The sequence below is a fragment of the Nesoenas mayeri genome (assembly GCF_963082525.1).
Source record: "Nesoenas mayeri genome assembly, chromosome: Z".
Classification (NCBI taxonomy): Eukaryota; Metazoa; Chordata; class Aves; order Columbiformes; family Columbidae; genus Nesoenas; species Nesoenas mayeri.
Window position 1 is genome coordinate 56,470,649 of NC_137542.1, and position 26,745 is coordinate 56,497,393.

Here is a 26,745-nt window from a genome sequence, read left to right on the forward strand (position 1 = left end):
GTTTTTTTATCAGAGGCTCTTTCATACAAGTTGGAAAACAGCTGTATTGCACCAGGAAACAAAACATGATAGATGTCTGAATAAAGATGAGTGGGAAGGATAAAGGTCAGGTCTGGATGTGACCCAGAAACTGAATTGCACTGACCCAATATTTTGGTTCAGCTAGCCACAGATTTGGAACCAGGGGTGGGGTAGGGGATGTTGGTTTGGGGTTTTTTTTGTGAAGAAAAATAAAACTGGTTTGGACTTGAATTTTTTAACACCATCACTGCACCCACGGTTATGCAGACAGATGGGAGGACCCATTTTTTAGAAAAGCATTTCAGGCCTATTACTGCGTAACAAGTATAAATACCTGTGCCTCGCAGACTGTGGGCACCACACCACAAGTTTCTGTGTCCCCACAGAGTCCTCCTGTCTCCCATTCCACTCCTCTCCAGGCGTGTTCTTCGGGGTGCTAGGACCCCCTCCTCGCAGGGATCTGCCCGGGTCTCAGCTCCCTCACCCCCGCAGCAGGGGCCGGAGCGGCGGCTCGCAAGGGGTTAACCTTGTGAGCACCGACACGTTGAGGGGGAGTAGCCAAGACCAAGCAGCAAAAACATCATAGCACATTCCTGGGTAGTCCTCAGCTGCCAGCATCTGATTAAAACCATATCTCTCGCTGTGAGTGGCTAACTAATCTGAAGGCGAGAGTACAACTGCATATTAAACCGGGCCCCCGGTCCCAGCCAGGCTACCGGCTGCAGTCACTGGATCATGCACAGAGCGGCACGGATCTAGCCTGTAAGTAGCTTTGCGAGAGGGGCTCGGCTCTTGCAAAGCCTACGGTGGGGGGAGAAGGGGCTGTCACCGGGTGGAAGGCAAAGGGGAGCGGCGGGGGTGGGGGAACTTTTCTCCCGAGAACGTGACAGTGGGTGCCTATGGTGAGGGCTGACAAAGATGGGCCGCCGCGGGGTGGAGGTGCTCCAGCCGCGGCCGGGCCGGGGCTCAGCCTGACTCGGCTGCTCGCATCTCCCGCGGGCAAAAGCCGCCGGCGGGGCCGCGGCGCTGGCCGGGAGCGGCCCCAGCCCCACAGGGGGGTCTCAGCCGCGCCGCGGAGGCGGGAGGGCAGGTCGGGGCTGCCTGAGCCAGGCTGCGGGGAGCGTGTCCCGGCCGAGGCGGGGTGGAAGCCGCCTGGGCTCTGGCAGGGCCGGCACCCTGGGGAAGCTTGGACGCAAAGTAAATGCACATTTTCATTTTTGTGTGTGGGGAGGAGAAAATTAAGGAAAGGGGAAAAAAAAGTGTATAAACACTAAATTTCATTTAAGTGACTGATAGGAAAGAGTATCTCTAGTAGTAGCAGAGAGGAGGAAAGGGTTAGGATGCTGTGAAGCATGGGTGGGTTTTTGTGTTGTTTTCGAATGGAACATCCTTGCTAGTCACCCCGTTGCCTGCTGGCGAGTCTCAGGTACTTGTTTCCTTGATAAATGGGTATAGTCAAACATGTCCAGAACTAACTGGAATGAATCTTCTACCTTGTCAGAGAAACTGACTTCTCAGCTGATGAGATTTAAAGTCTAATGATCATCATATGATGACACTTATGTTGGGGCAGTGCCTGTGCTCTGAGCAGTAAGGTAAATGCAGCTGGACTTCTCTGTAGCAGTGCTACCCCTCAGATAAGCTGAGGCTGGTTACTTGAGCACTTTACTAGGGAAGCATGCAAATCCACTAGTAAGGTAGGATTAACTTGATTCTTGAGTGTTTTTAAGGGGATTGGAGGTGTAAGGAACTGTTTTAATCTTCTGTTAATGGAGGCAATATGCCTTAAAATGCTATATTTTTGCCTCTGATATTTTCTGTAACTTCCATAAACAAGGCTGCACAAAAATGGGCCAAATCTGAGAGTGTGTATGTTTAGATTGGCCTTTTGTATGCTAAGGAATAGGCATGAGTATGCTTAGGGATGGGAACTCCTGTGTAGACAGGCAGAATAGAGATGCAGATTCAATTAAGGAAAGGTAATTATGAAGCTATCTATTCTTGCTGGCTATGAAGACCTACCAGGCACTAATAAACTGAAAATATGTTCTTCTGTCTGACCTGTTAGGCAGTTATAATGCAAGCAGCTCTTCAGATCAGCTTCCATTAGAACCTTCCAGGAGGTCAGTGAGGGGAATTGGAATCCAAAGAAAATCTTTAGATTCCCTGAGAAGGGGATTTTTTGAGGGAGTTATCTGAAATCTCTGTCCAAAAAAAGATGATTGCTGTTGCATCCAACACAATGGTTCTTTAGTCATAATCAGGTTTCTGAAATTTTCTGAATGGTCTGAGGATGTGGTAAAGTCTAAAGCAGAAACTTCTATTAATAGTAACTCTCCAGAATTTGCATTTGGAGGAGGAGAACCAAGTGTTAGAAATGATAAGGAGGATGTGAGTGCTAAATGAATTTCAGGTGAACCATCAGAACAGGCACTTAACTAGCATATCTCATGACCTGAAGTATAGGAAGGCTCAGGATAAAGTGGAGTGTATGCTAGGTTCTCCAGGTCTTAAATGAAGAGGTGATTCTGTTGAGGGCAATCTAACAGGGTCTTGTGTACGTGTCACTGTAGACGGGAGACCGGGGGAATGATGAGCACTATTCTGATAGTCCTGTGACTTGGGATACTTCTCAGGTCTTGTGCTCTTACTTCAAACAAAGCTATTGGCTGAGCACCGAGGTTGTTCTCATCACTATCAGTTGGAAGGATAGGCCAAATGCCAAAAATCTGGTAGTTCCCTTTTGTCGAGGTAGAGATGGTTATCCAGTCTAACATGTGCCTTCTACATTTCCAAGTACCTCTATACATCTGCTGTACACCACCCACCTTCTCATTGGGGGGTCAAAGTGCCTGCCTAACCCTATTATCAGGTTCTGTGGACCAGTAGCTGCTATGGATATACTTCTTGCTTTAGGTCTTTAAGTCACAAGCAGATACAGAGACAGTCTAAACAGGTGAGTATAATGTATACAAAGAGTGACAAAAGAAGCTCTTGCATATTTGGCTCTGTGGGAAAGCAAATATGTGCACTTAGTGTCAAGGAATGGGGAATCAAGGACTGTCATCTGGACAGGATATTTAGGATAAAAACTGTAGCTTGAGATACAAAGTAAATCAATGTGCTGTAGTCACTGGATATTGTTGCTGAACCTACAGATTTTTCTCTTATGTTGATGCTTTTCCCTACTGGTGAACTTTATACTTCTAGGACTTTTCTGTGACCTGCTGAGTTTACCTGGTGTTTTGGCAATGCTTGTGGATTTTATTTAGCAAGGGTAGCAATATGTGACCACTACAGGAATATGAATTTGCTTGGACAATGAAGCAAAAAATTCCACATCCAGAGAAAGCCAACGTGTTCTGGAAACAGTAATGATAATGTAAATCCTGCTTGTTGGCTAGATTCTGTCAAAATAAATTATGAAGATATAGTATGAAGGCAACTTGTAATCTGCAAGGATTTGGGGAAAACAAACAAACAAAACCCCAAAACAACAACCAAAAAAACCCCCACTAGATCTTGCATGTAGACTAAAGGATTATTAGTAGAATCAAGTCTCTACCTCCTGGGGAGTGGGAATGCTAAGAGGTCTTAATGAGCTTGTGCTAGAAGGTTCAAATAGAATCAGGTGTCTAAGTACCACAACTGACAAAACAAACTGACTTTAGAAACCTGATTTTGAGGCTGTATCTAGGTTCAAGGGTCTCAGGGTTACAAAGAAGGTGGTTGAAGCATAGTGACAGGTCTAGTCAATAGACAAGAGGTACCAGTTTCAACAGGATTAGCTTTTTGATACAAGCTGGGCAGCTGAGTGCTGAACAAAGCATCTTCTTCAATCTAACTCTTGTTGGCCCTGGTTGACATGGGCAGAGACCATTTCAGTTTCCCCTCTTCTGAAAGCATGTGCTTTGCCTGTGCTATGGAGTGCTTTAGTATAAGGTGTCTCAGCCTTGCAGACATTTACTCCCAACTATCTGTGTGTTGTTTGGACCTTTTTAAAGCTTCATAACTGGTACATACCTTAAATCTCAAAGCTCAGATGCTACAGGGCCAGTTAAGGACAGACTATATTGGCCTTGGAGCTGAATTTCCTGCTCCTCTGTCAGTTAAAGTTGCATTCTTAAGCAATAAGATGAGGGGTGAAATACTTGATGAGGATTATCTTTTGAACAGAACAAGCAGGTCTGAGAAACAGGATAATAGACTTTTGCCTTCATGACAATGTCAACTAGGAACTAGCTCCTCCAGCAAAGTGTACTCAACTCTTAATGCTGATGTATCACACAATAGCAAGTCTCCTCCTAGGAGAACTCTCATACATCTGCCCTATAGCTAAAACACCTATGGATGTGACTTTCTTCCCAGGAAAGAACAAGACAAGTTGGGAATATGAAGGATATGGTGTTGATATTGCAACCCATGTTTTGTACCTTAGAGACATCTTCTGGACTCTCTTGGAACAGGGTTGTTTGTTCTTAAAGGGAGGGCATAAAGGCCACTATATGAGTAAGAACTAGTTTTCTAGTAGCTTGAATAGCAGATCTATCTGCAAACAACTGCTAGCCTGGCTGATGGAAAGTAAACTCTAGAGCAGGATGGAAGGCTGACACTTGTTCTTGTATGTTTCTGATGGATGGGGGCATCCCCATCGTATGATATCAGAGATGATAGATAGAGATAGAAAATAAGAGAGAGCCTGGTCAAGGTTACTTTAGAGTCTGTAATTAGTGGCAATAACAGGAACTTCATCCATGGTACGTAACAAATGTGTGACTATGGTTACCAATAGGGAAACTTAAGGCAGAACAGTCATTTGTGAAACATGATTAGCTGTTTAGTAGGACAGCTACTGAAGGAACTGCAGTGAAGCTCTGAAAATCCTGATAATCGTTTTTACCTCAGGCATAGATCTTTCTGTACCACCTCTTTAGATTTGTGTCTTGTTCAGTTATTCATTGCCTTTCTTGCTGTGCATATAAGGGAGAGTTGAGGCCCTTGGTAATAACTAATCTTGAAGGCAAGAGTAGCCCTTGTGTTAAGCAGTATGCTTCATAATGCCTAACCAAGGACTGAAACTGCTATAGAAGAACCTGCCCTCAAGGTGCAAACAGAATTGTCATCAGTCTTCTAATAACACACCGTGAATGCAACTTGCACCTGCTACAAGAGACAGTATGGATTGACTCTTGTGAAAATGACTGCTACAATAGGTTATGTAAAGAGAGGCACAGTAACTGGGGCTTAGGTGGAGGGTTCTTCAAATACTGCTGAAATGAATACTTAAGTAAAGAACACTTACAGTTCGGCATAGGCTATGCAGAACATATGCAATCTCTCTTAGTACAGCTTGCGCACACCCAGACTGTGAAGAGGGATAACTCTGCCAGCACTGGACAGTTAACAGCATGCAGCTGAAACAACCTATGATAACAGCTTCAATATGTGTCAAGTTCCTGCTCTGAGAAGGAGGTAAAAAGTATGGTTATTGGCAAATGCCTTTTGCTATACTAACTAGTAAGATCACAAAGTCCTTCTAGTCAGAAGGGAGATAGGAGTACAGTTGGAAATCGTGTCTGAGCTGTTGTCTACTGCAAACTGGTTTGCATCTGAGCAAACACTAGCTGCCTTGATTAACAACTATTTTGCTTCCAGGTTGTTTGGTATGTCCAGTGAGTCTCAACAAGTAGTACTGACAGAAGACTGAATGGTATGGACTGCAGGCACATGATCTGAGATTCTTCATCCTGTGAGTAGGCAGGTGATGGTTTCCTGAGCAATAGCTAGAACAGACAACTGGCCCCTTGCTCAGGAGCCTCTGATTTATGAGGCTTCAGCACTGCAAACTAGAGAGAGTAGTATAGAGAAATGGCTTCTTAGCAAGCTGCAAAGCATACTATTTTTGTTGGAAAACAGACATGAAGAAACTTCTTGTGGATAACCTGAATATATCATCTAACAATAAGCCTGTGTTACCAGCAGCTCTCTATCAAGAAAAAACACAGCGGAGTATCTATCAGTCTTTACCTAAAAGAAGAATCTGGAATTCAGATGCTGGTATTGCTGGTACTAAGAGTGGTGGGGTTTCTTAACCTAAGAAATTAACTAATAGGTTGGAATTCCAAATACTGAACAGAGGTCAGAAAGGTTACTGCCAAGACTTCTTGCAAGATGCTGCATTATTCCTGAAACAATAATTTGAGATAGACTAGTCAGGTGTTTGGACACTGCAGTTCCTGGCTGAAGAATAGCTGTATCAAACAGACTATGACAGAGCTAGTTCCCTTCAACTTGAGATAAAGTTTTCATGGAACCAGATAACACTAGCCCATGAAAAGCATTTGAATTTTGCCCTTCAAAGTAAGCAAAGGGCAGTAGTTGCTAGCTTATGTCGTTCCAAGTTACTAGTCAGGTACAGATTGTTTAAACTGGTCATGACTTTTCCTAAGCCCTCTGTTCTAATATTCCTGCAACAGCTGTATTTATTCCAATGACAAGTGGATGAAAAATCAAAAATAGAGCTACTTTGGTTGCTGAGTTGAGAAGTAACTGATTACTTCCTCAGAAATCATGTGCTCAAAAGCATGGCAAAAAGTACTGGTCCAGTTGCACCACTTGAACTGACTGACTTGCTCAGTTCCAGCTGCTAACTTAGTGATCACTTGGCAGTGATTCAAGTGTGTAGAAAATGCTTTTGGGAACTTAGTTTGAAATTCTAAGTTCTTACTATAAATCAAGGAACTTGGAGGAGACTGATGCACTGTTATGATGAGAACGGACTGTTCTGTTCAACTGATAAACTAGCAGTTGGCAAATTGAAAAGGTAAGACATCTGGGTAGATTCATAGACATGATCCTGTACTAGCAATGATACATGCCAACATTTGTAGCTGACATGACTAATTAGAGTGCTAAGATTTTTATCTACTTTGCAGTTGCTCCTGAGGGAAGGGAGCAGCATGAAGGAGGTACTCCCTGAAGTGTCCATTACCACACTTCTATCCCACTGAGCAGATTAATGTCATCCTTTCCTGTTTCTCATTACTGGTTGTGTATGATCAAGACAGCTGGACTCTGTGCTGTATCCTGCAATATGTAAGTAGAGCTATAGCTTATTCCAAAAGGGTGTTCCTGTTGGCAGAGCCCCTAGCATAACGCTGCCTTAATTCCTCAGCAAAATATTGAACCATCTCTTAGGTGAGAGGACAGAACATCAAACAGGACTTAAAGCTAACTGTGTAAAAGAAGTTCCCCAAAGTAAAATCCTGTTAATCTGAAAATATCCTGGCCAACAGGTCAAGTGCCTGGGTTAACTAAGGCCATGATACCAAGCAAATGATCTCTTAACCACAAATCATATTTCTAACTACCTGTGGCCCAAACAGGACAGTTATACAGTCTTTTCATCCTTTTCAGTTCTATCTTGCAAGACTAATCACAAGGACTTGAGTTAGATTTAGTGGTATAAAAGCCCCTATTCAGTCATCTTCCTGGCAAGTTATGCTGCACTTGTATTCCAGACATGGCACAAACTGGAGCACAAGCTGCCTGTGAACTTTCTGCCACTGCTTGTCTATAAGCAGGTACAAGTTCTGAGTGTGAACAATATGTATCAAGTGTAATTTACATGCAAAAGGCTGGTATCTTTCATGTATGTTAGTCACTGGCTATGTTAGTTCCTAATAGACAAATTCAATTGTTTTAATAGAGGAAAAAAATAAACGGCAGTGCTTGCATCAGAACAAGCAGCTGTAATTTTCCATCTAAATCATAATAATTTTGTCACGTTACAGAAGGTTTGTTCAACTTGAACTCTTAGACACTGTCAGATGCTAGAGCAACAGGTGTTCTAGTAATGAAACAAAACACTTAAGATGATATTTTATTTGACTCCTGAGCTTGAAAGACCCTATTTGGAAGGCAAAAGTCTGAATAGCACATTCATGTTTCTAATTTATTAATACATGCCTAGTGCTTCTCAAGGCTACTTGGGGCACTACCATTGCAGCAGGAACAAGACAGAAAATCTAATAGTTATGCACATAAGGATTTGTTAGATGCAAAGGCAAATCAATCATATAGTGGCTCACACAACTGCACTATTCTACTTCAAATGTGTGTAGAATGCTGCTAGTCAGGATAGTCCATTATTAGGGAATGTGTCTGGCTTTGTAACTTTGACTCTCACCAGTGATTTTTATGTATTGCTGTTTAGCCTTTAGTCTACTTCCTTGGACTGCAAAACTGAAGTCTTGAATTCCCTCAAGTAGACAGCTTGTTTACCAGCCTTCTGAAAACAGCTCTTCTGTGAAGAACTTGATGACTCAAGATATTTCTAAGAATACTTTGTGCAGGTCCTGATACAACCTTCTAACCAGAAGAACCTGACTTACCCTTCCATAAGTGGGGGATGGAACAACCTGCTTTGGAAGCATGTTCAGCACTTGCACTATTGCTGTGCTTCCGGTCACTATTTTGTCCTAACAGGCTATATTGCCCTTGGCAGTAAAAGCTTCTCTTGTCCTCTCCTGGCCTCGCAGATTCTAATTTGAGGTTAATATTTACATGCAATAACTCTTTAAGCTGAATCATGTACTTGCAGTATCAAGGGACAAAGAAGGAGCACAGGCTGTGAAAAAGATGAAGTATTAGACTACTGAGTAGCTATTCAGCTTACCTGCCTTGCCTCTGACTTTCAGTGTCCTTAGCTTCTTCTCAGACAAACCTTCATCAACACTAAGGCAATTTTCTTTGTCTGAGGGGAAAAAGCCTATTGTCCAGTCTTTATATCCCATGACATGCTACAGCCATAATGGAGATTCTCAATTATTGTCCTGTCTTTAAATCCCATGACAGGCTACAGCCATAATGAAGATTCTCAATCCCCTGTGCATAGGACAAAAATATAGTAATTAAAGGTAGCTACCATGTTGCCACCCCTTGTTCAAATAAGATATAACTGTGAAAACATCTTTTATAGGAAACTAAATGTTGTTCAACAAAATTGTTATGTGCTTCAAGTCTCACTAAGAAACAGGTCCTTCAAGGATGGCTTGTCACTACCAGCAGCTCTCCTCATAGAGAGTTCAGAGGAGACACCAAGAGCACAGTATGCCTGAAGTCCCAGGGTAGATGTGTGGAAATGAGGCACAATATTGAATGGAGAGTTGCCTGACTTGAAACAGTAGGTAACTGCTCATACTTAAAAGCCTATGTGGTGAGGACCTGAAATGGCTGTTTGCTAAGGAGTGATCAGTGCTTGCTCTTCACAGGAGAGTCCCTGTAGGAAAGAAGGAAGATACTGTCAGTGGTCTCTTAACATGCCCCTTCTGGAGTAAATTGAAAAGTAGGTGAGCAAAATGTGGTGTGTATCTACTGATATAGGCAAGAACTTGCAGTCTAAGGCTTTTGAAATAGTACATTTAGCATAGTAGTTAGAATAGGCCATACAATTTTTTAGTGAATAATTAAGCTGTCGTGACAGCAATGATCTTTACCTACATGGAGAAGATTCAAAAGGAATCACTTAACAATCTGCTGACAACGTTGCTCTGGGTATGATTTGTTCTTCACTATACCAATGTAACTGAAGGCATGACTGTCCTTGAATGCATGCCCTTGATGCACATGCATCTCTAACACTGCTGTAGTGCTGGCTGACTCATTTCATATGAACTCAGAATTCAAATGCAATAGAATAGTCTTTTTTCTAGTCTTTTGTTGCCTTACTTCTGCAGTCTGAATAAGGAAATACTAACGGACTGAGCAGTGTAAAAGGAAGTATCCAAGCAAAAGCAAGAACTACAAACAGAATACTTTTAACTTCATTTTAGTTACCTGTATGTGGAGCACACCAGCACTTGCCATCAAGATAAAGCAAGCCTGAGTGTGCACAGTTTTGACTTGGGTCTAAAGCATAGAATTTACTTGAGACTGGCTTCCACAGGATGGAAACACATGGCAATAATGGAGGGATGACTAGAGCTTAAAGTTGTCAGCTGCCCATATGGATTTTTAACATTTTGTGAGTTGCCAAAGTGAGGTCTTTTTTGTGCAGTTTTCTTGTTATTGCTTCTTAACTTTACTTCAGGGTGAGATACTTAGTGTGGTTGTATATCACCAGAGCTGGGTGTAGCTCTACCAAGTAAATTGGAGAAGCAGGATCACTGACAGGCAGGACTCAGCTCCTTCAGGTTGCCGTTTCTTCTTTCCAGCATGGAGCTGGGCAGTGTCCTAGAGCTGTGACTCAGCTCCTGGATAACATATCTTAGCTCTGTTCTTCTCCAGGCCTTTTTGTTCTGTTCTCTAACAGCAACCTTCCAGATAGGGGTGGGTGGTTAACTGATGGTTCAAACTTAACTCCATTTTTCTTTCCTCTCTGTTTCTGAAGGGCTTGATAAACCTAGGGAGAGGCTCATTATGCTGAAGTCTAAAGGCTATCTCCACCCAAAACTATACCATCAGGCAAGCTAGTCTAGTTTTAAAGAATTTGGTTGGCTTCATTTTACTGGTTTCATGTATGATTTTTTTTTCTTTTTTTTTTTCAATGGGCACACTTTGTTTTAGCACTGGTGCAAGTATCCTGCAAAATCACTGTTGGCTGTAACAGTTTCCCCCTTGATCCTTTGTCAGAATGAACACACAAGCCACTCTTCCACTGATAATATGTCCTAAATAACAATGGTTTGCTATATCAAGTCTTCCTCTAACATTTACTTCTGCTCAGGACCACTTGAAATTTTCACAGCAACACCTTTGTTCCCTCCATCAAATGTTCCCTTGCTGTGGCCTGGTAAGTTGTTTATAAAGAAGAACAGATATAGCTGACGGAGATCTTTCCTATATGAGCACTTTATCTCAGATTTACTTGAGCAATGCTAAATGTAATTCACAAACCATCTGGTATTCAACTAAATTTTTGTATTAACAGCTAGTTCCCTAGGGGCCTTGCTCCTGGCTAAATGGAAATGTGGGCCTTCAGGGTGAAATTCCCTCAGACGTAGGAATTTATGTTCTTCCTAGGTTAAGAATCAGTTAAGCATTGGCATCCATTCCTCTGTTAGTAGCAAGCTGGATGAGTCAGTCTGTAACTATTGACTTAGTAATGAATTTAGGGAAGAGGGGAAGGCAGGAGTGAGAACAAAACCCTGAAAATAACTTCCAAGTAATAGATAAAGCACTAACAGTATCTAAGGCAATTGAGGAATAGACTATTGAGAATCATAAGCTTCTAGTGCTAGAGGATATGCAATGCTTCAGCTCTTGTATCTGGGTATACAGAATGTCTCAAATGGTGTGTTGGATAAAAGGGATAGCTTGGTCTGTGGCTGTTCACCTGGACACAGGGGAAATTACTAGTAGATTGTAGCACAGCTATTTAATTATCTAAACAATCTCTTGTCTTCACTTGTCACTGTAAAATTCAAGGGACTAACTGAAGCCGCTGCAATACCCTAGATAGGAGATTCATAGAACACTTTCTGCAGCAGATGTGACAGTCTAGTTCTTTCTGGCTTGGTATAGGTCATATTCAGATCTCCATAAAGACAACAGGAATCGCTCTGTATGGCAAGTGTGAATCAGTGCTTCATCTATGTAGGAACAAAATATGGTGACTGCAGATTAGGGGTTTCTTTTAGCATATTTTGCACCTCAGAGGCAAAAGAGTCTCATGGCATAGAGTTAGGAGTTAAGTTGCACTAGTCCATAGTTTCTGTTAACTTGCAGGTTTTTTGAGAAATATAAGCTTACTTGGTTATTACTTCTGAGGTTTGGGCTTTGTTGTGTTTTGGGTTTTATATATATGTGGTGTGTGTGTGTGTGTGTGTTTGTTTTTCCTGTAACAGCCTGTCTGCAGCCTAAGGAATTTATTTGCTTTTACCTGCTGGGTGGTATAACCTCAGACTTCCACTAACTGTAGAAACATGAATAAGATCTTTTGGCTTCTTTTGGGTGATCTGGTGTCATCTTCATGGGTATTAGTTTTCTAGGATCCTACTACAGAGACAGAGCTGGCAGTGCTGAAGGAGAATAAAGCAAAATATCTGAGGTTCTATAAATAGCTTTAAAGGGTAAAAAGCTAAAGGTTGATAGAGTAAAACAGTGTTATGCAAGTACAGTCTGTACATGTAGATCAGTGTGATCTACTGATTAGGTATTACTGAGCTGAGGGTTCATCACTTTGTAGCCATAACTTTGTGCCCTCTGTAGCCTGAGATGAACAGACAGTGAGCCAGATGTCCTATACGATAACTACTAAACTTTCAGGCAATAGTGGGCTTCAGTATTCAGCAGAACAGAAATGGACTAACAGGTCTAATAAGAATATTTCTTCTTCAAGGTAAAATATTATGTCTGCCTACTGATTATTATTTTGATTTTTAAAAACTACAGCAAGCACAGCTGACCACTGTCTCATCATGTCTACTGAAGCTGAAACTACTACCATCAACAGCCAGCCAGAGCAACAGGCTCCACCAAAAGCACAACCTTCAAAGAAGGAAAAAAAGAAAGGTAAGAAATGCTTACTTCTTGAACAACTTCTCTAGACAGTATACTTAATATTTTGCACTTGCCTAAAGCTAAAATTGCTTTCACAGCATAGTTGAAATAACTCTGAGGTTTCAAGCTGACTGGAAGAGTGAGTAAATAGGCTGGTAAAACAAATCTAAGCAGAAGTTAGGCTTTTAGCTTCAAAGGGCTTTTTTAGCTTTAAGTTCAAAAGTTCTCAGTTACACTTGTCTTTTTGGTGACTTGTTGGGCTCAGCAAAAGCTCACAGAAATGAAAGCTTCCTAAGGAGATGACCAGACCCAGGATGGTCCACCCATTTCCTCCTCTGCCTCCAGAAAGGGAGTGACAAGCTGGACACAGATACAGATTCTGTTCCAGAGAAGCCACAAAACTCATTTTGTAAGAATTATTGTGTATCAGATGATAGATTTTTATTGTATATATAGATTAAGTCATGTAATGTAATTACCTCATACAGAAATATACACTTGAAATACGTTGAGCATGCAGAGAAGAAAACTAAGTTATGAGAAGTAGTGAAGAATAGCAGAAACAGCAAATATAGCTAATATCTCAAGTGATTATAAGGATGGGGTTACTAGGACTTGCCATAGAAATGATGGTGCTGGTAGAAAGTTCTGGCAAAAGAACTGAGAGATTCTTGCACACCAAGCAGAGATCTGAGTACACCAGAACTAGAGGCTGACATCAGGGTGCTCAGTAAGCATTTCAATATGGCCGTGGAAAGTACTGTTTCTGCTTGATGTTTTTCCTTAGCATTTCTATCTACTTGGCTGTTGCCTATACACATTTCAGTTTGTGTGACAAATAATTGTTCTGAAGTCCCCAAATATTAAGCACTGGGCTCCAATTTTTGAAATGAAGCTAGATTCTGCAAGAGCAGTGTAACATTAAAGGAGTAACTGTCTTGCAGTGCACACAGTACTGGAAGGAGTAGGAGTTGTTAGCTATACTCAAGGGACATTTTTAGTATGTACTTATATTTTTTAAAAGATCTCATAGCCACAATATAGATATTTCCCTGTTAAAAGAAAAAAAAAACCTCTTCTCTGTTTCCAGGGCCAGAGAAGACAGATGAATCTCTCTTGGCCAGATTCAAAGGTGATGGTGTCAGATACAAAGCTAAGCTGATTGGCATTGATGATGTCCCAGAGGCAAGAGGAGACAAAATGAGTCAAGATTCAATGATGAAGCTGAAGGTAAGGTCTTGAGCTGACATGTAAGGAACAACTTCTGAATAGCCCTCAGTAAGCAGATCAAATGATCATTTTGGCACAATTTCAAATACGGCTTACTGGTAGTATAGTAATAATAGCACCATCCTACATGGATGTTGCATCTAAAGCTGTAATCCCTTCTTTGAAGTATGGTGTTTCTCTAATAGCTTGGGAAGGCTCCTTTGGGTCTCCTGTAGGCATCTGGTATGGATGCTAATAGTATTAATTTGATCACAAATAAGTGAGCTTTGTTTTGGATGGGAAGGACAGAACTCTGCGCAATGTAGCACTGCGCTCAAAGCACACATTTGCATCCTGTGACAATAGTAACACCAAGGGATCTAGATAAGCCAAAGAATAAATGAGACCCTATATCAAGAAAGATGATTACTTCTAGAGTGCAGAATGCTCACATAGCTTCAATCAGGCCAGGAAAGCTCATAAAGATCCTGCTACTGCAGCAGTTTTGTGAACTCAGAAAAGAAGTTTTAAAGCTTGAAAATATTTACAGAGGAAAAGCAATCTAGTTCAGACCTAGTCAGGCTTATGTTACAAGAAGAATGCTGCTCTAACTGTACACATACACAGGAATAACTAGATTAGTATTGGTAGAGTCACAGCCATGGGCTCATGAGGAATGTAAGTAAAAAAGTTAAAGTTCAATCCAACAGCTGTCTCATCAATACTTTGATATATATCTTATTCAGGGAATGGCAGTGGCAGCCCGTGCCCAGGGTCAACACAAACAGAAGATCTGGGTGAACATCTCCCTCTCTGGTATCAAGATAATAGATGAGAAAACTGGGGTAAGATATGACTTATTATCAATATGATTCTCAAAGCAAGTGAGGCACTTGAAAGTTAGACCAATCTGAACTAGATACCTTAACTGCATTGTGTCTCCTTTCCACATACAAAAACTGCCTTGTGAAATGGATTGTACTATTGAAGCCCACTGCAAGAAATACAGATATATCTTATTGCAATAAGTCAAAGGCTGATAAGTCTGAGTCTTGAACTTAAGCTATTTTCACAGTTTCAAATACTGTAACTACAGAGAACAGCAGCTATTAAATCTCCAGCAATTTAAACCTGTAGTTATTTTTTTCCCAACTCTAGGTCATAGAGCATGAGCATCCAGTAAACAAAATCTCCTTTATTGCTCGGGATGTAACAGACAATCGTGCATTTGGCTATATTTGTGGAGGAGAAGGCCAGCATCAATTTTTTGCCATAAAAACAGCACAACAGGTATGGAACAGACACCTTTTTTCCACTTGTTATGAGTAATGCTATTGTGTAAACACTTAACATATGATAAGGTGTTATGTTGGTACCTCTGAGGTATAAGGGAATATGAGCACAGATGGACAGGCTCTTCTCCTAGAGGAGGGCAGAAGTTGACAGCATCACAAATGGCTTTTATCTTGTTCACCTTCTCTGTAGTCCAGAATAAAAACTTTTGAGTATCATTATTTACTGTTATTAACCTTGCTTAACATGCTTGTGTACTATGGAAGTCACTACTGAGACAAATGGAAGAATTATCACAGGCTTTCCTGTACAGAGGCCTGTTACTGTCAGTGAGAATGCTAATTCTCCAATCAAATGTCCAAGGCTTCTCTCAGAAGTAACAGGAATGATATTAGAATTCCACTAGCCCAGTTCTCATGATGCTTTGTCTTGTGCAGCAGTGAAAACAGACTTACTCAATTGAAATAGTGTTTCTGGGGCCAGTGAATGGTGGTCTGGTCCTCCTAGACTTACTTCTGGGAGGAATTCTAATCCTTCTGTGATGGGTTTTCCACTTGCAGAAATCCAGTATGCAGAGTTTGTCTCTTCGAAGAGAATCTGTATATAAGCTGCATTGGAAACAAGCTACTTGGAATTACTTCTGAGTATTATGGAACTTTCTAAGTGTCCTGAACTTAATTTAGATATGTATAATTTACTAGCTTGTCATTTTAAATGACTTTGTAATAGTCTCCATAATGACTTGATGAGCCAAGACTTCAAAGCTAGTAACTTCTTCATACACATCTGTTCCTGCCCTCCTATAGAACCTGCTGGCAGCTTCATGCCCACTACAGGTGGGACGCAGGGAATCCCTGTCCGAGAATGTTAGTACATGTTAAGCAGTTGAAACACCCTCTCCTAAACCTGTTTTATTAGTTATCGGAGTCATGTGCTATATTGGCTTTTCTGGAATTGTAGATTAAGTACAAAAGCCACCTGTGTGTGTTCTGGAGTGGAGTCTGTTATTTCAGAGCTTTTCACCATGAGGTGCCTATAAGCTTAGCCAAGCTGTAGCTAGCTTTTGACTTGCTGCTAATTGTTTTTAACATAAACTTATCTAGCTGAGAAATAAGGACTTCTGCAGCTCTAGGCTGCTGCAGTTGTACTGACAACTCTTGAAATGGCCTTTCCTGCAGCTGTGTTTCTAAAACCTTTGATTAGGAGAGGGTGATGTTCAGATATAAACGGTGACTTCTGTTCAACATGTTTTCTGCTCAAGCCAGAGGTAGTGGCTAAGCAGGGAGACAGACTTGTTCTATTCTAGACACTTAAACTACTATGTGCCTCTGACACAGCTGCTATGTTCCTCAAGACAAAGTTTCAAATCTATGTGGCTGAAGAACCTGCCACAACCTCAGTAATGACTCAGAACATTCTTATTAATGGGGGTGCAGGGAATGCAATGCCTTTTTAAGTCATGCCAGATTTTCATCCTGATGCAGATACTACTTAAAGCTGGTATCTACTTACATATCTGAGGTGATGATAACCTTACTTTATGCTCGCCTTGGTGATTAACTATTTACATCCTGTTTAAAATAAATGTAGCTATAGAAGCTTTTTCCAGGTTCAGTACTGGAGTTGGTAAAAATAGATAGAAAATGTTTTCATTTTAGGAGACTATCAGAGAGCTAGAATAAACTTTGCGCTTTTGAGGAAATGTGATTAGGACCTGTCAAGCACCTATGAAATCTTCTGCTACAAGCTTATTAGCAAAAACTTAGCAGACTTAGCACAAATACAGCTGCTTTCCCTCTGGAGTTAGCAACAGTTCTAAGCTAGTTGCTCCCCATTTATTCATGGATTCTGCATAAGCTCTCCTATGTGGAGACTAGGCAGTCCTTTAAACTCTTGCTTTTCCTGTTTTCTACTGTTGCACCATTTAGTAAAGTCTGGCTGGCTGCTTCCTGGACTTCTACTGAAGCAAGCTGTGAAGCAGTACATGGCCTAAAATCTATGTTCTTTTTCAGGCTGAGCCTCTAGTTGTTGATCTGAAGGACCTCTTCCAATTAATATATAATATGAAGAAGAAGGAAGAAGATGACAAGAAAAAGGTGAGTAAAATTATAGAAAATGCATTAGTCAGCATAAAAATAAAGCTTACTTCAGCTTTGACTTGGCTTTTGGGCGCTTGTAAGACACTCAGGTCTATCTAAAACCAGGATCACTTGAAGCTATTGGCTGGTAGTTGTACCAGCGGTTTGATCTCCTCTGAGATCTGGTAAGCTCTCCCAGCTGACGGGCTCTGGATATTCTACATGATGTCTGTGTACTAAAAGCCTTCTTTTTTTCTTTAGAGTGAAGAAGCAACTAAGGTTGAGGTAAGTCACTCCAACTTGGCCTCGCTTGGTTAGGTATGCTGGTGCAACACAACTAGCTTTGACTTTCTCTACACTGTCAGCATTACGGAGGCAGTGTCAGATACTCATTTAGATGGAAGTGAGTAAAAGGGGCCTATAGAACCAATACTAAGTAGGGATTTTCCTCATGCTTCCTCTTTCTATCACTTGCTCTTATGAAGTCTGCAAGTCCCTTGCTTAAGGCAAGTTTTAATATTTCAGTTATTGCTGACACTTATGTATCTATTACAGAATGGTAGTGAAGCACTACCTGCTGATCAAGCTGACAAAATGAAACTGGTAGGTTAAATTTTAGAATTTTATGCTGTTGCTATTAAGGACTTCATAACTGGCTGTCTCTATAGTGGGTGGGAAATGTAGGATTCAGAGATGTGTTTATAGTAGGTATGTATAATGTTTAATTCTTAGTCTCACAAGAACTCTAACAGATACCAATTCTTTCCATATTTCTGGCTTCAAGGGAGCTGACCAGATGGACTTGTTTGGGGATATGTCAACACCTCCTGATATGAGCAGTCCTACAGTAAGTAGAATCTAGCTTAGTTATCTTGGTTCCTGCTTTGAGAGCAAACTTAGTCCTAATAATAATAATAATATATGTTTTAACTGTGTTAGTCCTAATAATAATAATATGTGTTTTAACTGTGTTAGTCCTGGTTTATGGTTTCACTGAGACATCTGTCTAGTGACAATGTACTAGTGTCTTAGGACTATAATAGTATCTACGTCCTAACTGGAGTAGTTAATGTCATTCTTATCCAGCAGAGTTCACTTGAGATTGCATGATAGATAATCCTGTATTGTTAGTCATAGAATCATACAATGGGTTTGGGTTGGAAGAGACTTCAAAGTTCATTTAGGTACAACACCTCTGCCATGGACAGGAACACCTACTAGACCAGGTTGATCAAAGCCCACCCAGCCTGGTCTTGAACAGTTCCAGGGAGGAGGCAGCTGCAACTTCTCTGGGTAGCTTCTTCCAGTGTCTTACCACCCTCACAGTAAATAATTTTTTCCTAATATCCAATCTAAATCTACCCTTTTTCAGTTTAAAATCATTACACTTTGTTCTATCACTACACTTCCTGACACAGTCCCTCCCCTTCTTTCCTGTAGGCCCTCTTTAGGTACTGGAAGGCTGCTATAAGGTCTCCTGAGAGCCTTTTCTTTATGCTAAACTACAACTGTCCCAGCCTGGCCTCATAGGGAAGGTGCTCCAGCCCTTTGATCATTTCTGTGGCATTCCTCTAAACTCACTGTGACCCAGCTGCAAGACCTTGCACTTGTCTTTGTTGAACTCATGAGATTCACATGGGCCCACCTTGCTAGTGAGATGTCTTGGGAATGTGTACTAGAAGTACCTGTTTCTGCTGCTATGAGAACTGTTGGAGAAACTATGCTAAAGATGTTTAAAGTTGAAGCTCATTTAATGGACAAATGAATCCCTAAGTCTCTGAGTGGACTCCTGGCTATTCTGGATGAGTAGCTCTAGCTCAAGATATGGTCTATCTCCACACAAGCATGTGTAAACCTTGTCATAGCTCAGTATGACCCCCAAAGTCCTACTGGTTTATTCTGGCAAGTGTAGGTCACCATCAGCATGATACAGTTGGGGCTATCAATCCAGCAAGAGACCAAATCCGACTCTTCTACTACCTGCTTAGTGGAGAGATGGCATATTAACATTGTTGACCAGCAAACAGATCTCTAATCTTAATCTGAGATTACAACTTGAAGTCACACTAAGGCAGTGTGATTTCACAACTTGTCAAAACTGAGAACTAGAAGTCAAATAAGGGTTCTTGACCCAAGTGAATGTTTAGGTGTAGTTAGAGCTCAATGACCCTATAGTCTCTAGGCTGCATAACAAGCATCTGGTATTTAACTATGGGATCTTAAAATAGGTGCTTTTAACATTGTGTGATTTGCCATGATTTGACCACAGCCAGCAGTGCTTGCCCTAATGGCTTGTAAGATTAAGATTTAGTGCAGCTTCACTGTGACATTTGGTACTTACTAGTATAATGTATTAGATACTAGGATTTCTCCTTTTGCAGCTGTTTTACTTGAGCTTTTGTACTATGCAGCAATTCCTGCATAAAACTAACTCTTTTTCTTTCCAAACAAATAGGAAGCTAAAGAGATTCTGTTAGTGGATCTAAATTCTGAAATTGAGACCAAACAGACTTTTACAAAAGAGGATCTCTTCTTGAATGGCATCACAACCTCTCTTCCACAACCAAAGCCACAGCCACCCTTCTTGCCTGAGACTTCTTTCTCTACCAATCTCAGCTTCTTTCCCACACCTAATCCAGATCCTTTCAGTGATGATCCTTTCACACAACCAGACCAATCTGCACCACCTACATTTGATTCTCTAAAATCTGCTGATCAGAAGAAGGAAAGTCTTACTACCTTGACATCGGCTGGTAATGGTGCTTCAAATGGTGATATTGACTACTTTGGCAAACAGTTTGACCAGATTTCTAACAGAACTGGCAAACGAGAAGCACTATCAAGCCAATGGCCACCTGAGAGTAAGTCGCCTGCAACAACCACTCCAAATGGGGTACCAGAGAGAGAACAGAATGGCTTTCTTAAAGCCACATCAAACCTGTTCATGGAAGGTCCATCCAAAGGAGTATCTCTGCAGAATGGAGTAAGGCTGGATTCTGAAAGCAATATCCAGCTCATGTCACATGAGTCTATAACAATTAGCCCACCACCACAAAGTACCAAGCCAGGAAGAGGAAGGAGGTCTGTCAAGGTGAACAATGTTCAAGTAATTAATGGTGATATGCATGCTTCTAGTTAAAGAATCTGGGTGAAGGAAGCTTTTCTTTATTCATGCTGTGTGACTGACTGAACAGCTTCATAACACATCTGCTTCTACCTGTCATGCTTACTCTAATCTCTCTGCAGCCACAGTACATTCTAATATTCTGAGTGCTTCGTAGTAGCTATGGTCACTAAATTATATACTTTCTTCCTTAATGCTGCCATACTTCTGTAAAGGTCTGGTAAGTATGCTACTATCTATATTAACACTTGTTATAATGCCAGAGCCTGTTACAATAGCTGTATGCTCATCAGCCTGTGGTTTGCTAACAATGAGGTACTAATACTAGCTTACAGAAACCTATGTGGTGCCTCAGTACCTGTCTACTGAGAGCAATCTCAGTGACTTTCCTGATTAAACACAGGTTGGCTCTAGGTCACCTGCATTTGTCTTGCACTCAAATGATGCAAAACTCTGTTTCTGACCTTGCCGCAACTGCAAGTGTCACTGCAGACTGAGCAGCAATGTTTACATGGGTAGGGGGCAGGGAGAAGCTCATTGTGAGAGTTAATAATTGAGTCACTTTAAGTCTTGCTCTTTTGCTGTCGGCTTGTGACTACTATATATTATACTTACTTAATGCCATGCATGTCAGCAGGCATGAACAATATGGTGAAGTTGAAATTCATGTGTTTGGTCTCTAAAGGATACATCAAAGCTCCTTGCTGTGGTCTAACTGAAAAGCTTGTAGCTCTGGACTAGGGAATCTCAATCATGCTAGCATGTGTTCTGACATGCCCTCTCACAAAGCTTTTTTTTTTTTTTTTCTTTCTAGACTTCATCAAATGACTTATTTAGCACAAACTTCTTTGTGCCAATTACAGAGAACCTTAGTTTGACCTCAGTGGCACAAACAGGACCTGCGCTAACTAGTTCACTGGACCTCTTCAAAACAAGTTCTACCACAGCATCTCCATTGGCTGGTCTAGGTTAGTTCACAAAATTAAGGTTTTGCTCCAGTCTAAGCTATCTGCTGCCACCAAAACATGGAGTTATATTTTTCCTTCATGTGTAATGCCATGCCCTTTAATCTATGTGCTGTCTGCCCTAAACTATTAGAACAGAAGCCTAAACTCTGCATCCTTCACTGGAATGGGGCTTTTTGCTTAAATATTGACAGCAGAGTGCTACTTCAGATATACATGGTCCAAGAGAGCCAAGCACAACTTGGGAGGCTAGGGTAACACTGATGCAGAGTATTAATAATAATTTACATGGGGTAATTACATGGCAAATGCATCTTTTGCTTCTGTGCTAAGGCCAAATATGTTCCTTCTCCTGTTATATCAACCTCAATTCTTTTCTCCCAGCACTAAAAGGAAAAAAATTAAACCCTTTCTCACCTCCTGACCAAATGACTTGATTTTTAAATGTAAATCATAGAATCATTTGGCTGGAGGAGACCCTTAAGATCAAGTCCAACTATAACCTAAATCTAGCACTAAAACATGTCCCTAAGAGCCTCATCTATTTGTGTTTTAAACACCTCCAGAAATGGTGACTTGACCACTTCCCTAGACAGCCTGTTCTAGTGGTTCATAGCCCTTTCTGTGAAGAAATGTTTTTTAATAACAATTTGAGTCTTCCCTGGTGCAACTTGAGGCCATTTTCTCTCATCCTATCACTTGCAAACAGCACATGAAAAATGTTTTGCTGGTATCCTCATTGGAACTTAAACACTCCTGCTTGAGGTTTTCAGGTGACTGAAGTGCTGTGTAACAACAATCTCCCCCCAGGTGGCTTGCCAGTAACTTCATCATCGTGGAATACACAGACACCTGCCTTCACTCAGGCTGCATCTGTCTTTCCTGGGTCTATGATGCCTGCTCAGCCTACAGGATTTACTCAACCACTTGCCTTTGGTACCCAAGCAGTGCCAAGCTGGAGCCAGACCACATCTTTTGGCCCAACAGCCCCTCAGTCCTCTGGTCTCTGGGCACAGGGAGCACAAGTTCCATCTAGTTCATGGGCACAGCCATCCAGTGCTGTAAATCCCTTCCAGAGTAGTGTGTTCCCACCTTCAACACTCCCTGCTCAGACACCATCTGTACTTCCCTCCTTGTCAACAACAACTAGCCCACCTCAGCCACCACCGAGAACTGCACCTCAGAAGGAACTATCCAAGAAAGAGAGTGATGCTTTTATTGCTCTTGACCCTCTTGGTGATAAAGAGATGAAAGATGTCAAGGAAATGTTCAAAGACTTCCAGCTGACAAAGCCGCCTGCAGTACCAGCAAGAAGAGGAGAGCAGCAAAGCCTTTCAGGTGCTTCTGGAGCTTTCAGTAATTATCTTAGTAGTAACGTATGAATTCCTCAAGATAGTACTTATTATGGTGACAGGGAAACTAGCAATCTGTCTACCAAAATGACTGGTAAAATATTTTTTGCTCTTCTGCTTGGATAGCTGCTCAGGGATTGGGATGGCTGATCACTTGTATTTTCTGATACAATGAAAAAAATTATTTAATGGTTACTGAAACAGAGTGTTAAAGGTCTATCTCCCCTAAATACGTTACAGAATTGGTCAGTGTCAGTGGCCAAACACTGACACCTAGTGCCCAAACTAAACTAGAATGAGGTAAACTCTACAAAGTCAGAAGTCCCGTGTATTTTAAGTGTTGTGAGGGACAAGCAGGAGATAAAATTGTGAGGTCACTCAGAGTGATTTCCATGTGGGACATTTTTGTGCATCTAATTAGATGAGTTTTGTTGTTGCTATACAGGCAGAGCTGGGTCCTTGTTAATGCTGTTATGTGAATACAGCAGTATGTCTCTTTCCCTTAGAACCACCAAAGCCTGTTCTCCGACAAAGTGTACTGCCAGCTGATGGCCTATTTGAAAGTCAAGCTAAAACAGACCCCTTCAGTGCCTCATCTGTAAGTAGTAAAAAAGCAAAACAAACAAACAAAACCCACCAACCTTTCTTTCTCTTTGACAACAGGATTGCCTGTGTTTGAGCACTGGCTTTATCCTGGCTTTAGAGGCTGCGGAACAAAACTTCTTGCATATCTGAGGCCAATATTTAGTCTAACAGAAATTATTTGTTGCAAGAAAGTTGGCAAAGTAGTATTTTGTTTGGCTTGGGTCCGTAACCAGTTCCACAGGCTGCGGAAGTCCTCTTAGCAGAAGGTTCTTCAGTAGTGGGTGCTTCTACAAAAGACTGTCAGTGTAGCTGCAAAAGTCTTGCACCTCAATTATACTTACCTGTTTGTGGAGCAGACTGGGTGTTGTGGACTGTGCAGCTCTCTTACTGAACAAATGGGAGGCTCCCATGTTCAGGACCCCCTGGGGGAGGAATTGGCTTAACGACATCACTCTATTTGGGACACAGCACTTGAAGCCCTGGGTGGAAACACTGGATCAATCCCAGATTGCTGACTTAAGACATCTAGCACTTAGCTAAAACAGACCTCATCATGACTACACTGGCTTATCTCCAAATGAGTGTTCAGGAAGCACACATGATTTTTCTGAAAGACACTTTGCCTCAGACTGGGGTAACTGCTGATACTGCTTTAGAGGTCTTTTCTCTTGTTGAAGTGGTACAGTTAATGTGTATTTAGCAGAGTCTCTGCAGTGTTCTTTCCAAGAAGTGTTTGTAACAGGAGCTAGCTGATTCAGTCATGCAGAGTAAACCTGGTGAAACCTGGAAATCCACTAACAGCCTATGATCTCTCTCCTTAGAACAAATTTCAGAAACCACCTTCTGGTCCTTTTGGTGATCCTTTTGGCAACCCATTTGCATAGATCAGGTAAGTTTTCCACTAATAAGACAACCTACTTCATTCTCGGAAATTGATTCAGAAAAGCTTTGGTAAAGGGTGGGCTAAAAAATGCGCTAGCTTAATTCTGCTCCTCTGAGATAGGACAAACAGTCCCTAGAGGAACATGTCTGCTATAGAGTACCTCTACATAGATTTGTACATAGCTGTGTTCTGGCTAAGCCTAGGGAAATTCACCACCTTAGAAATAAAGATTATTCTTTCACAGACTTAAGTCTCAATGATATAATAGATGTGGAATTCCTTTCCTTGAGGAAAATTAGTGGGTAAATACGTGCTTCAAAATGCAGAGGATCTGACTGTATTCCTTCAGATCTCTCTTTAGGAAAGTGCTAGCACACAGTGCCCCACACAGCTTTCTGAAATTTAATCCCCTAAGTAATTGTGGATTTGTACTCTGGGTAAATTGAAGTAACAGCAAAATAAGGGTTGTTATGAGAGCTTTTGTTACTAGAAACTAATGTAACTCAAACTCTCATATAATTGACTAAAGAACATGTACTGTCCAACTAGCAAGTCTGTTCCTCTGCCATATCTCTAAATCTTGTCCTGAAATACTGTCTAGCTTTTAACAGAAGACAAGGGTTACTATTTATTACTTTAGTTTTATTTTCAATGGCTCTAAGCTAGCTTAAGCAATAAAAATATAATTCATAGATATCCTAATGCTAAGTCCTTTTCATCACACTAGGCATAACCAGAAAAGAACAAATGGAACAACTGGACCTCTTCTCAACATGATTTTTCTACTTGTTTCACTTTTGCTGTCTGCCACTCTTGCTGCTGTTCCATGATGTCTGTAATCTAAAGTATGTCCAGGTGGATTGAAACATGAACCCTCAAAGAACATGCTGTGAAGATAATTCAGGGCAAAGCAAATGGAGAGTTGGACTCATGCTGAAGATCCAAATTCAAATCGGTGGATGTTAACTTTACTTTAGTTATTTGCAATATTTCACAGAAGAGCTTAGCAACACTAAGTCATGTGTCTTGTAAATGTAGTCACCACAATTTCTCATTTCTGTAGCACTTACTGTCCTAAAATATAGGAACTGAATGTACCTGGGGATAAAGTGTTGCTTTCATAAAAGGGGATAGAATTAGTAGCTGAAACTACACTTTAAACAACAAGGTCAGTTGCCTGTTATAACAGCAGCCAGTTGTAAAGTTAAGTGGAAGCTACTCTTCTAATTGGTGACTTGATATGACTTGGTCTCTGAGCCAGAAAGCTGTAAAATATATGCTAGGGAAAACATATTCCAGTACTTGTCTATTTAGCTAATGGTAAAAGTAGCATTCTGCCATAAATGTTTAATAAAGGGACTAACTGTGGGGTCTGTAAACAGAACTGCTGGGGTCCTGAGTACTAGAGGTCTACACTGCAGGGTCAGATAAGCTGAAACACTTCTTGCAGAACATTGAGGTAGTCATGGACACTAACTGTTGTCTTGGTGCTAATATGGCTTTTTTCAGAGAGGGAAATCTACTAGGATTACTTTTTTATTAAGGGGGCTTGGCAGACAAATGGAACAAGCAGATGGGCTTCTTGCATATATCTTGGTGAATATCCTTGATGTTGCTCAGTTTGAGTTGTCACATGGTGTAGCATGGCATGTTTTCACTATGTTAGAAAGCAAAAAAAAAAAAAAAAAAAAAAAAATTCATGGCTTCACTACAAGCCTAGATTCCTTGTGAACAGGTGTATCGCCTCTGTGCCATTAATGTGAGGTTGTTCTCCATCTCTTCAAAACTGTGCCTTTTCTAAAGAACCTCCTTACTAAAAGATGTCTAGATCAGTTGGTTATAACTGACTGTAACAGCTACATTCCTGGCCAGTGGTGATGGCTGATGTGTCAGAGGTTTTTCTGTTAATGCCAAGTATAAACTTGAAATAGTATTGTTAAATCAAATGCCTAAGCCATTACTGAACTGAAGAGCTAAGAAAGTCAACTTGAATACAGCCTTAGTACCCAATTCACCCAGTCATGCAGTTAGTCTTGTGTATAAACCTCTCTTGCACTTTCTGTAATGCAAAAAAAGCTATGAATTTAAGTATTTGTCTCAAACTGGAAATGTAGAAACTTACGGATGTTACACTGTTATATAAAACTGTAGTATCTCAAGTAATGTTACCTAAAGACATTAAAAAAAGCAACTCTTCATACCAAACAAACATTGGTGTGACTGTTCATTCTGTTCTCCATAAATCAATCTTGTAGTCCAGTTGGTGCTGAAGTTCAGAGCCTGTTAAGAGTTGTTTCTCCAAGCTTCTTACTATAGCTGTCTGATAGCTGTCTTGTCACCTTCTACCTTCTTGCATCAGGCTTATTCAACAAATGCTGTGCCACAGTGAAAAATAAATTCTGCAGCTGACGTAGTAAACTGTTGCTAGAAGCTCATCCTGTTAGCTGCTCAGCTCAAGTTTGCTACTGTTAAAGATGCTTTCATGCTCCCTTTTGCTGGACCATCCGAGCTGGGTACTTGCATTGCACTGAGAAGTGTCATTAATTCAGCTTTCCTATTCTAGCTTTGTAGGATGTCTAAACTGATCTTGAGAAAACCAAATCAGAACATTTAGCTTGTGTTCAGAAGAGATTTTACAATTCCTTTTAATGCAGATGGCTAAAAAAGAATAAGTCCATTAGAAAGTTACTGATTTAGACTAAATTTTAGTACTATAACTGTCAGCCTGCTCTAT

The 26,745-nt window shown here is 41.0% G+C and overlaps 1 protein-coding gene across 1 annotated transcript; it reads left to right on the plus strand.

Moving 5' to 3' along the window:
- Nucleotides 1-736: 736 nt before the first annotated feature.
- DAB2 (DAB adaptor protein 2) lies at nt 737-26,094 on the plus strand. Its single transcript, XM_080363035.1, has 14 exons — nt 737-783; nt 12,415-12,534; nt 13,613-13,752; nt 14,478-14,576; nt 14,890-15,021; nt 17,037-17,120; nt 17,364-17,387; nt 17,887-17,949; nt 19,558-20,193; nt 21,041-21,194; nt 22,002-22,529; nt 23,050-23,141; nt 23,950-24,017; nt 24,739-26,094. Exons 2-13 carry the CDS (start codon nt 12,441-12,443, stop codon nt 24,010-24,012), a joined length of 2,109 nt encoding a protein of 702 aa, XP_080219161.1. The 5' UTR covers nt 737-783; nt 12,415-12,440; the 3' UTR covers nt 24,013-24,017; nt 24,739-26,094.
- The last annotated feature ends 651 nt before the right edge of the window (nt 26,095-26,745 follow it).

Coding starts and splice junctions, on each gene's coding strand:
- DAB2 (XM_080363035.1), top strand. CDS start 12,441: ATGTCTACTGAAGCTGAAACTACTACCATCAACAGCCAGCCAGAGCAA. Junction 12,535..13,612: donor AAAGAAGGAAAAAAAGAAAG/GTAAGAAATGCT, acceptor CTCTGTTTCCAG/GGCCAGAGAAGACAGATGAA. Junction 14,577..14,889: donor TAATAGATGAGAAAACTGGG/GTAAGATATGAC, acceptor TCCCAACTCTAG/GTCATAGAGCATGAGCATCC.